The 11,726-nt window shown below is 35.2% G+C and overlaps 1 protein-coding gene and 1 long non-coding RNA gene across 10 annotated transcripts; one reads left to right on the forward strand and one right to left on the reverse strand.

The window, feature by feature from the left end:
- The first annotated feature begins 1,935 nt into the window (after nucleotides 1–1,935).
- Nucleotides 1,936–6,134, forward strand: LOC110890285. 9 transcript variants are annotated; one of them, XR_004871189.1, is made up of 11 exons: nucleotides 1,936–2,296; nucleotides 2,362–2,503; nucleotides 2,646–2,775; nucleotides 3,103–3,180; nucleotides 3,428–3,535; nucleotides 3,735–3,816; nucleotides 3,932–4,095; nucleotides 4,196–4,257; nucleotides 4,357–4,467; nucleotides 5,219–5,345; nucleotides 5,712–6,134. XR_004871189.1 is itself a non-coding variant. In XM_035979240.1 (2 exons), the coding sequence occupies exons 1-2, from the start codon at nucleotides 5,140–5,142 to the stop codon at nucleotides 5,950–5,952; spliced, it is 447 nt and encodes a 148-aa protein (XP_035835133.1). In that variant the 5' UTR covers nucleotides 5,134–5,139; the 3' UTR covers nucleotides 5,953–6,134. The 9 variants fall into 9 exon arrangements, 1 of the variants encoding a protein (XP_035835133.1); XR_004871188.1 differs by having other exon boundaries at nucleotides 1,937–2,296; nucleotides 2,390–2,503; XR_004871190.1 differs by having other exon boundaries at nucleotides 1,937–2,296; nucleotides 2,423–2,503.
- Nucleotides 6,135–8,639: 2,505 nt separating this feature from the next.
- LOC110892020 lies at nucleotides 8,640–8,964 on the reverse strand. The gene is made up of 2 exons (XR_002565765.2): nucleotides 8,910–8,964; nucleotides 8,640–8,834 (listed from the first exon to the last, which is right to left on the reverse strand). It is a non-coding gene; the product is annotated as an uncharacterized LOC110892020 (long non-coding RNA).
- Nucleotides 8,965–11,726: the final 2,762 nt, after the last annotated feature.

The raw sequence follows: 11,726 nt of genomic DNA on the forward strand, positions 1-11,726 counted from the left end.
TGGGGTGAAACACATGTGCCTACTTGTTACTTTCAGGTTTTCATGTTTTCATATCATATACTTGCTATTTTCATTAGTACACTATTTGTACATGATTTCATTATGTTTTTTTATGCTATGTATATTCATTTAGCGCATACTTAGTACATTGTTTTACACTACATTTTGTCGCATATGCTCATCCAGCATATGGACACATTGTCTTACATTTTGAACCGTTGTAACCGTTTGACTATGTGAACCGTTCGTGATCATTTGACTATGTGAACTGTTTGTAACCATTGGATTATGTGAACCATTTGTAACCGTTTGATTATGTGAACCGTTTGTGACTACTTGTCTAATTGAACCGTTTGTAACCATTTGATTGACATGAACCGTTTGAAATCTGTTTGAACCGTTGGGTTAGGGAAGTGATTAGGTAACGGGGCGGGTGTAATGTGTTAAAAGCATGATGGATACGCCGCTGGTACTTCCTATATATAAGTGCTTTTAATACATTATATATCGTTGCGTTATCTAGATTACTTGGGAAATTGTTATCAAAACAAAGTTATATTACATGGTTTTTCTAACAATATATATATATATATATATATACTATTCGAGTTTTTATTTCAAAAACGATTTCCATTTTGGGTTTAATTAAACAAATGTTTTGGAGTTAAGAATCATGGCTACGAGATTTTTATAAATTATAATCAACTTGATTTGAGTTGGTTAATTATGTCGCAATGCTAATACTTTTCAAAATAAGGCTTGTTTTTAAATAAGCATTGCAATATGTAAAACGAGCCATGAATCTGACACTCACATAAAACCTATGTACTCGCCGGCATTTTTATGCTGACGTATTTTCACATGTGTTTAAGGTACAATAGTTGATGATATTTGATGATGATATTGGTGTATGCTCACATAGGAATGGACGAGGCCTTAGTGACATTAAAAGATGCAAGACTAGTTAATTATGTTATGTTTCTTTGTTGTTAACATTATAACTCATTTAATTCAATTAAACGAAATTTGTTTAATCCATGGTTGTGAAACAATGATTCTGTTACAACACTCCCCGACGTTTCCGCCACGTTTTGTTGTTTTACGTGGTCGGGGTGTGACAAAAGTGTTGCTGTATGGTGTTGGATAACATTGTTAATCCTCAGTTAAGAAATATAACTGTCAATGTTGTCCACACCATACAACTACACTTTATTGACAGCAATATATTTGATTTTTGGGTTTTCTGGCGTTTATCAGTCGATTGGTATATATTAAATATGGCATTTGGGGTTTTTGTTTGTGTTTTTTAATTGAAGGTCTGAGTTGTTGTATATATAGGATTTTTTTGGCGGTTTTTTTAGGTGGGATTTACTATAATTTAAATTTGGCGTTTTATTTCTAATGGCGTTTTAGTAGAATGCTGTGTGTTTTTTGTTTTGGCGTTTCATTTTCATGAGATGGCGTTTTGTTTGGAGTAGTAAAAAGACGCTTTTACCCTTATTGAAGTGCGTCCACGTAATAAAATTGATGTTATTTACGAAAATGCCACCGCGCCAATCTAGTCGATAGATTGTTTTGATCGGACGATTGATAAGCGTTCTCTCCGTTCTCACACTTTCTACCGTTTCCTCTAAATCCCGACCCTATATATATAAATATGTATATATATATATATATATATATATACTACTTTAATAAGGATATAGGAAGGACAGAATGGTAATTCGGCAATGTGTTGAAAACACCCTCAATGCACAATGTACAAGTCTTAAGGCATAAAGAAACACAATACTTTTACCCTTCACCCGGATCCATCAAGAGCCGTCCATTTTCTTTCACTTTTTCACACGGATCATAATCTGACGGCTGTTTTTGTGTTCACACGGATCCACCTTTCCCATTCCTTCTCTCTCATAACTCAGATGTCACAAAACTCCAGATCTTCTCTCTCTCTCTCGCTCTACGACTCAAGAACATCATGCCAGATCTCTCATCAGATGCCGTTTCATGACAAGATCGTTGAAGGTCTGCAACCTTTGTTCTAGGAATCTTGAAAATCTTTCGTTATTACAATTTTCTGTAATCATTGTGACCACTACCGGTTGTAATGCAGTGGTTCCGACACCCGAGCTCTGGTGGAGGAGACTAGGGTTTCGGCGAAGATAAAGCCATCGGAGGCTGAACCACCGGTGCAGGTATCATCTTCATCATCTAAACTATCATTGTTGGGAACATGGATGCCGTTTATTGTTTACAATTAGATCCATTGGCAGCTATTGAACCATCTTTCTTCAAGGTGAGAACAAGTTTATCCTATAACTTCTTATTTTTGTTCCACCAAACATTCTATTTTTGTTCCAGCAAACATTCTTATACTTGTAAATTGGAGGTTGAAAACCCAATTAATTGAGATGTACGATAGATTACGGGTCGGAGCAGTTGCAGGCGGAACATATCCATCAATTGGAGTGGATACAACCTGGTTAAGAAACAGGGCTCGAAGGTAGTGCTTTTGTTCTGGACTTTGTGTTTTACAAATTGATTTTGATATTGTTTGAGGTTTTTATTTTTGGCTTTTTGAACATTGTACGAACTTTTCTGTTAATTTTTTTTTGATAGATTGATTTTGCGTGTGCGTAATTTAGGGAATGTATGTAGATTCCATGAGGTTGTTGGGGCTGTGGGGTGTGAGAGGCGGAAAGTCTTATTTGGAGTGACCAGGAATGACGCTACGGTGGTGGTAGTCTTGGACGAGATCTCCCAACAAGTCTTTTGGTTCGGAATCTTAGTTCATTTTGTGCATTGTATTGATTTAATAATATATTGTGACAATTTTGACATTATATCTCTTGATGGGTATTGGGTGAGGCTTTGAATTTGATTCATTTCTCAGATTTTTTTAATTTTCCAACAACTTGGAAGTATTAAATAGTTTTTTTTATTATTTTTTTACTTTATTTGGTGTCTTTTTATACATGTGGATATTAGTACTGTGCTGATCTCTTCATGGATACGTTAATAATTTTTTTACATTGAATTTGGGTTTGCTTTTCTTAGCGTAGCTACAAGTGTTAATGACATCTGATGTGCTTTTTAATGCAGGCCTGAGGATCTTCGGAGGCCATTTGGACACTTTGGTCCTTTAAAGGACATTTACTTGCCAAGGGATTATTATAGCGGGTAAGCTGGTGGTGTAACCCTAATTTCCATAATTCTAGCTGTATCGTCATTTTCGCACGAGGTTCTAATTTGTAGTAAAGTCGTAATTTCTAATGAAAATCCACTTCATTAATGTCATAGTTTGTTTTTGATTAATTGTCCAAAATCTTTCATAAGTCATTCCACAAAGATTTATTCAACCAAAACAGTTTAGATTTTGGATTATATAATTTAAAATATTGAGTTTTATTTCTTTGCCATTCAACAGGAAATAGAGGCTGTAAGGAACAATTTGATGCCCTTAAAGAAAAAGTAGTGTTTGGGGCAGACATGGGAACCGAGAGGTTGGGTATGGAAGCTATCAAGGCGGAGATGGGTACATGCTTATTCACCCTATGTATATTCATATTATTATTGTGCATTTCAGGTGGTTTTGAGTTTCCTTGTAGTAGTATGGGGTCTTCGCCTTGGATTGTTTCTACTGATGCATTATGGATGCAGTTATATAGTTAAACATCGTATAACTACTCTTTAACTTTCATCCTTATAGTTTTATTCTTTCACATTTCTTGTAGAATCTTGAATTGGGGTGAAGATCGACGTTTCGACGAAATGCGTAGTAATTTTGGCAAATTGGCTGTTTTCTGGATTTTTCAGGTTATATTATTATTAACTTCATAGAGTTTATATAATAAATGTAATTTCCTGCAAAACTAGTTCATGTTTCCCAGTATTGTAATTAATTAACTAACAATAATTGTTTTTATGGCAGGCTATAAGGGTTTGGACTTTGGACAGTAAGTCTACCTGTGACAATTGTCAATGCGAGTGACTCAGATCCCGATATTGAAGCATGAGACATAATCGGGTGGATTATGTGGTCTATTGGCATCTCAATTATTGCTTCTTTTTATTAGCGGGATACCATTGATCGAGGTTCGGTTTTTTTTTTGTTTTATAAATATTTGTTATATATAGTTTAATATTGTTATCATTCATACATTGGTTAATCAAATCTGTTAGAACATGAAATCAGGAGTCTGGAGATAAAAAGTATGGAAACGTGGCGGGATACCGACACTATAAAAAGACTACAAGGTTCAGTAATGATATCTTTCACTTCGAAATACTAAAGAAATTGTTTTCTGATATTTTTTTAAAAAAATTAGAAATATTGTGCATTTTTTGTGTTTTCAGTCCTCGGATTCCACTGCCTCAATGGAAGCTTGCCGTCTTGGGTCAAAGCTGCTTTCTATTTGAGCTTCCATTGTATAATCGAAATCTTCCTAAAGAAGAAGCATTGGGCTGGTAAGTCGTTATCCTTTTAAAGTTATGTAGAAACTGTAAATTGTTGAAATTTCAGGGGTGTAAATGTAATTTGCAAGGTATAGAGATTGAAGTGCAGGAACAAAAATGGGTTGATTTGGTTGATGGATTGATGAGTGGTATTTTGTATTTTGTACATTTTTTTATACAGATCTTCATTTTTGCTGTCATTTCCGTTTGCGTCATAATCGGATCCAAGTTTTTGCTGTCATTTCCGTTCTCAATCTAATAGATTTGGTAGTCGTTTTTGCTGTCAATCTCTCCATCTAATAGATTTGGTAGTCGTTTTTGTTGTCATTTCCGTTTGCGTCATAACCGGATCCATCTGCAAAGTAGGGCTTTAGTCATCTCATTTCGATAAGGGTCTTTTGCAAAACGGATCCAAGTTAGCTCGATTTCTAAAAAAATTGGCTCAAGTTGACTCGATTTCTTATTCGAGCTAAAAATGTGAGCTCGAGCTCGAGTATTATTGTGCTGGAGTAAGATAAAGAGTAGGGTTCCTTTAAATTCCAAACTTACTGATTTTGTTCATATCTGAGTGTTTTTGTTTAGTCATAAGTGTGACTAATAAGCTCTGTAATTGGTGTTGGCTATAATTTTGACTTGGAACCCTTTTCTTTGTTGTTATACATTATACAATGGGTTTAAAATACAATGGCTATAATTTTGACTTGTTACTCTTGTCTTTGTTGTTGGCTATATGTATATATGTATATTTGTGTGTTGGATAAAGAAGTGAGGGACGTCGAGCACGGCTTGGGGAGGACGAAGATGACGCGGCGCGGCAGGAGGTGGCGGTGTAGCTGGCCCTCGACGTGGCTCGCCGTCCCGGGGACAAGCCCCACACCCATTAGCCATAGGTTTGCTTTTTAGTTCTGTTTAAAGCTAGGTATTAGTTAAAAATGTTCTTTTTTCTCTTTAGAGACCTTGGTCTATGTGTTTTTATTTGTATATAATATTTTCTAGATTTTTTTTATTTATATTCTTCTATTAGAAATGGAAACGGTATTAAAAAAGTGCAACTGCAAATCTTTAAAATGTTTAACAAAAGGTTCTATTTTGGGGTTCAAGGGTCCATCATTTTTATTTAAACATGACTTGTATGAACATGAAGGCTTTTTTCTAGACTCTTAACTAAGTCATTTCAAAATGGATTAATTTGGGATACAGATTTTGTTATTTTGTAATTTGGTGAATTCTAATGTTATTTTTCACTGTTTTTGCAGCTTCAGCAACATGTTTCAATCACCTAACATGGGATCTATTCTTCTTCTTTACACTTGTGACACTACAAACCATATAGCATGCAGATTCACTGACACATACACATACAACACAAACGTCAATACACATACATTGTACATGAACCAAAAGGTCAAAGCTAAACAATGGCAGGCCTCTTTCTCTTCCACAATGGACAACATTGGTATTCCAACAAGAGTCCGACTGCAGCATGCGGATGTCTGAAGTAGCGAGCGCGGCGCAGCAATCGCAGGGTTCCTACTTTATAGAAAGACGAAATTGGATTTTGTAGAAGATGAATTGTTGTACTTGATTTGTATATTTTACAGTTGAATTGTAAAAGATGAACTGGGCTGGATGTTTAAGAGTTGCACTGCAGTAAAAAAAAATCGAATATGAATTGTTTTTCATTTGTAAAAGTTGAACTTTAGATACAGAAAGTGTAAGCCATCAATAAAAAGTATGTTTAGAAATTCGTGGATGCTCTTCATGAAACTAGCTTCATCTTTTCCCAGTAGATGCTTTAGATTGAAGTGGAGAAACTAAGATTATCCCACATCGGTACGACATCAAATAAATATATACGAGGAACTGCTTAGAAAAAAACCCCACAAGTTTATTGAATTCCTGACCTTTTGACCCTTTTGCCATGTCTAACCCTTTTATTTTGTGTCTTGCAAAATAACAAATGGCTTATTTAAATTTAACTTCTTAGCTCGAGATGACTTTATTTTCGACCACCTGCTTGAGCTAAGGCTTGCTCGGCCAGCTTGCTCAATGACCAGTTTATCTATTTCATTGTAGATATCTTTTGTGCCTCATCTGATACTTCATGGTTAAACCACATATTTTAAATTGTTTAAAGACTCATCTGAAACTTAATGGTTAAACCAAATCACATATCTATAAATTGTTTAAAGACTCATATGATACTTAATGCTTAAACCAAATCACATATCTTTAAATTGTTACAACTGGTTCACTACTTAAAAAATATAACGGGTTTTAATAGTATACTAATTTGCTTTATTACAAGTAATAATTAGTATCCTAAAACTCTTCCCTATCATTTGTCGCTTTTAATTTTTTAATGACGGTAAACTGTAATGTTTGATTTACAAACGTAAATAACCTTTTAAACATCGTCAAAGAAACGAAAAATATATAAAAAGATGTGACAGGTATTATTAATTGACAATCCAAAGGGAAGTTTGAGATTTAAAGGATATGATATAACTGGTGATTAGAGGCTATAAAAAGTTACAATAAGTATCATATTTATCTACACAACCTTGCATAGTAAACCGATACCTAACTCGATTGCTAATGTAGTTTGTCATCAACTATCCAGATGAGAAGAATGTAAACTTCAAATGTTGTATATAATTGGTGATGATTATAATACACCAGTTAGTAGTAGGAGAAATTGTGGGAGTTCATGTATAATGTATTGGTCTGGTATCTTACTTACCAAATATTGTATATAATTGGTGATGAATATAATGTCGTTTGCCGTTAAAAAAAAGAATGTAAACTTCAAATAATGACCTTCTAAATTTAGCGAATATAAACAAGTGTTGTGTTTTCCGTTGCATCGGGAATTTGGATGAATCAAACCAAAAGTTGTCAATCTAATTGAATAAACCAAATCTATAACCGAAAACGGATTGGCTAATAAAATAGACTAATCGATAACCTCCATGTCGATTGAGGATAATAATCTAAACAACCGAACAATGCAAACGGTTCACAATGATGCCACAATAAAACATCATATGAATAAGAAAACTACCGAAAACGAGTATCACAATGCGATGTGTCGCTCCCCCTTGCAAAAAGTCGTCGTCGCCGCATCGCGCGGGTACGGGACTAGTGTATATATATATATATATATATATTAGCCATTTACCCACGCGATGCGGCGGGAGTGACGATTTACAATAGAATACTCGTTTACCGTTAGTTTATCACCTATAGGTTTGGCGGGAGTGACGATTTACAATAGGATACTCGTTTACCGTTAGTTTATCACCTATAGGTTTGTTGTTCTTCGATTTCAATATGGCGCGATAAATTGTAGCAAGTGAATTTAGAGAGAAAAATGGCTCAAGATTTTAGGGTTTCATTGTTTAGAGATGTAATCCGGGTCAAGTAGGATCTATTAGTACCTTATGTAATTTAAATTGTAATCTCTTAAAAACTCATAAGTTAATGATTATAAATCATATACATTGCCGAATATAATCTAAAAAAAAGTGTAATTCAAATCATATACATTGCCGAATATAATAAAGTGACCATCTTTATTAAAAAAAAATACAACCTATAACATGTCGGTTTGGACCAACACAACAACACTCCTTTGTCCAACTATTTATACTTGTATTAAACATAACTACAAAAACAACATTAAAATGTTAAGTGTTGAAAAGGTAACGCTGTCTGATTACTTACTGCACGTTGGCAGATATTTACCAATACATATGCTCTAAAGGTCAAGTCAAGATTTGAAACCTGCCAACCGATGGGTCAATATTGTGTTTTATAACAGATGAAGTGATGGCATATCTAGTAAAGTTAACCACATAACCCAACCAACCATTTTCTTGCTACAACTAACTGATTCCGAAGATCCATTTTTAGAGTTCGAAAGCCTATTTTGACCCGTTAGTTGACCCAAACAATGAACTTGAGTGGCAATGCACACAAAGAATAACTTTACCTTTTGCTGTGCATGACACTTCGTACAAGTGTATACAAGATAATCAATTATGAATACATATTGGTAGCTAGCATCATAAATATGAAATTATCTTGTTTTTGTTGGTCCAATAGTCGTTCCCATTCAAGCATCAGAAATATGTAGGTGGTTTCTAATATATAATCAGAACATGCATACATACATACATCTGTTTTTTTTTAAAAGTAGTTCACTACAGCATGATTGCTTTTTATTATAAACTTGAATGGCTATCATTTCAAATCCAGAAAACTGATTTGGGCTCGATTCAAGCCGACCGGTGTCACTGCAGTAGTCATAGAATAGAGTAAGTACGGAAGTTCTTTGTTGCGTCAAACCACAGGTTCAACCTCTGTTCCCTATTACCCTGCATATACCAAACAAACTTGCGATTAGTTTATGCACAGCTATTCATAATCATTTTATCATGAAATAAGGATACCTGAACAAATGTCTCGCTCGACCAATAGTTTATGCACAGTTATTCGCTCGGTCCAACAACTCAAGCAAATGTTTTCTATGTTTTTTAGGGGGAAAATGGGTGGATCTCTCCACAGGGCATACAAGACACAGGTTATTGGCGGCAGTCCGCCAAATTTAACATATAAAGTTTTTTTATATGTTAAATATGGCGAGCTGCCGCCAATAACCTATGTTTTGTATGCCCTGGGAGAGAAGCACACATGTTCCCCCTAAAATGCAAAGAAAACATTTGCTTGAGTTGTTGGACCGAGCGAACCTTGCACAGGCTCAGTTTTTGCATCACAGCCTCAAACACTTTCAGTTCAGATAGATTACACAGGCTCAGTTTTTGCATCACAGCCTCAAAACACTTTTACTTCAGACAGATTAAGAACACAAGCTCAGCTTATGCATCATAGACTCAACACTTTTAGTTCAGACAGATTAAGAACACAAGCTCAGCTTTTGCATCACAGCCTTAAACACTTTCAGTTCAGACAGATTAAGAACACAAAATCCGGAGTACACAACAAGAGTAATTTGCCACTAAACTTAAACAACCTTTAAAGCATGATGTACACGTGTTTTAAGCACAAGAAACATATATGTAACCTAACAGGCTTAGCTTATGCATCATAGCCTCAAACACTTTCAGTTCAGACATATTAAGAACACAAGCTCAGCTTATGTTTATAGAGACTGCAGCAAGCAAGCTGTCTTTCAGACATGTACTTTTAGATCTGTGAATCTGTGATAATACTTTTACAACTGGAAGACTCAGACATGTAATTGAGAGATGAACACAACTACGGGTAAAGCCATGGCTGCAACACACGGTTGCAAAGTGAGAACTATGCAACCTGGATATTGCCCCGCCAAGATGCTACTCGGATCTTTTATGTACCCTCAAAATACAATCATCATCACAGTCTATTGTGTTATGTAACCCCGCTTTAAAGCATGATGTACAAGAGTAATTTTCCACTAAACTTAAACAACCTTTAAAGCATGATGTACAAGTGTTTTAAGCACAAGAAACACATATGTAACCTCACAGGCTCAGCTTATGCATCATAGCCTTAACAGTTTCAGTTCAGACATATTAAGAACACAAGCTCAGCTTATGCATCATAGAGTCGACAGGCTCAGCTTATGCATCATAGCCTCACAGGCTCAGCTTATGCATCATAGCCTCACAGGCTCAGCTTATGCATCATAGCCTCACAGGCTCAGCTTATGCATCATAGAACACTTGGGAAACATCCAAGCCATCTAGGTCGTATCACTTAGGACCTTAGTCCGACAACCATCAAACTCTGCCATCTGTCCGGCCCTTAGAAACACCTTTGTCTTACTAATCTTGCATCTTATCTTCTCACTATTACATATCCAAAACTAACCTAAATATCATGATTATCATATAACCATGACACTTATCAGTCCCAATAATGATGAAATATCCAAAATATCACAAAACAAACTAAAATCAAAACTGCAAAATCAATTTATCCTTTTCACTATTCCATGTCTAAAATTGACCTACCTATCATAACTATCATATAACCACAAGACTTATCATCCCGAAAAATGAAAAAGTATATCAAAACATCCCACAGAACAAACTAAAATCAAAAGTACATAACAATCTATCTTTTCACTATTCCATATCTAAAATTGACCTAACTATCATAATTTTCATTGAACTACAACACTTATCATCCCCAAAAATGACCTAAATATCATAATTATCACAAAACCATGACACTTATCAGTCCCAAAAATGAAGGAAAAGATCAAAATATAACAGAACAAAGTAAAATCAAAACTACAAAAACAATTTATCCTTTCACTATGTCATATCTGAAATTAACCTAACTATCATCACCAAAAATACAAATTCAAATATCACAAAACTTTCAACCTAATTTGAAATAACCGCATCTACTAACAAATCCACATCAAGATTAAAGATAAATCAACATTTAGAGCCTAACCTGAGTCGATTCATCACAAAACACATGCGAAAATCCTTCGTAAACCTCAGATTTCGTCCTTCGAACATCCGTCAAGCTCTTCCTATCACTTTAATAAACATATATCAAAGACAAGATGGTAATTGAACAAGGTGTTGAAAAAACACTTAATGCACAATGTACAACTGTTAAGGCACAAGAAAACACAAAACCATTTACCCTTTACACGGATCTACATCTGCCGTCCATTTTTTTAACTTTATCACACGGATCTAGATCTGGACCGTCCATTTCACTTCACACGGATCACCAATTGCTTTCTCTCTCAATGCTCACACATCTCACAAAACAACATCAGATCTTCTCTATTGATCATCATCACAGTGAGGAAGAGCTTGACGGATGTTCAATTACCATCTTGTCCTGGATCATCATCACAGTCTATTGTGTTATGTAACCCCGCTTTAAAGCATGATGTACAAGAGTAATTTTCCACTAAACTTAAACAACCTTTAAAGCATGATGTACAAGTGTTTTAAGCACAAGAAACACATATGTAACCTCACAGGCTCAGCTTATGCATCATAGCCTTAACAGTTTCAGTTCAGACATATTAAGAACACAAGCTCAGCTTATGCATCATAGAGTCGACAGGCTCAGCTTATGCATCATAGCCTCACAGGCTCAGCTTATGCATCATAGCCTCACAGGCTCAGCTTATGCATCATAGAACACTTGGGAAACATCCAAGTGATATATCGTATAGTTCTTTATAGAGACTGCAGCAAGCAAGCTGTCTTTCAAACATGTACTTTTAGATCTGT

This window comes from Helianthus annuus, chromosome 11 (genome assembly GCF_002127325.2).
Source record: "Helianthus annuus cultivar XRQ/B chromosome 11, HanXRQr2.0-SUNRISE, whole genome shotgun sequence".
NCBI lineage: Eukaryota > Viridiplantae > Streptophyta > Magnoliopsida > Asterales > Asteraceae > Helianthus > Helianthus annuus.

What these genes read in the sequence shown, in the direction of transcription:
- LOC110890285 (XM_035979240.1), top strand. Translation starts at nt 5,140, where the DNA reads ATGGCTATAATTTTGACTTGTTACTCTTGTCTTTGTTGTTGGCTATAT. An exon ending in CCCACACCCATTAGCCATAG is followed by an intron (nt 5,346 to 5,711) that starts GTTTGCTTTTTA and finishes CTGTTTTTGCAG; the next exon opens with CTTCAGCAACATGTTTCAAT.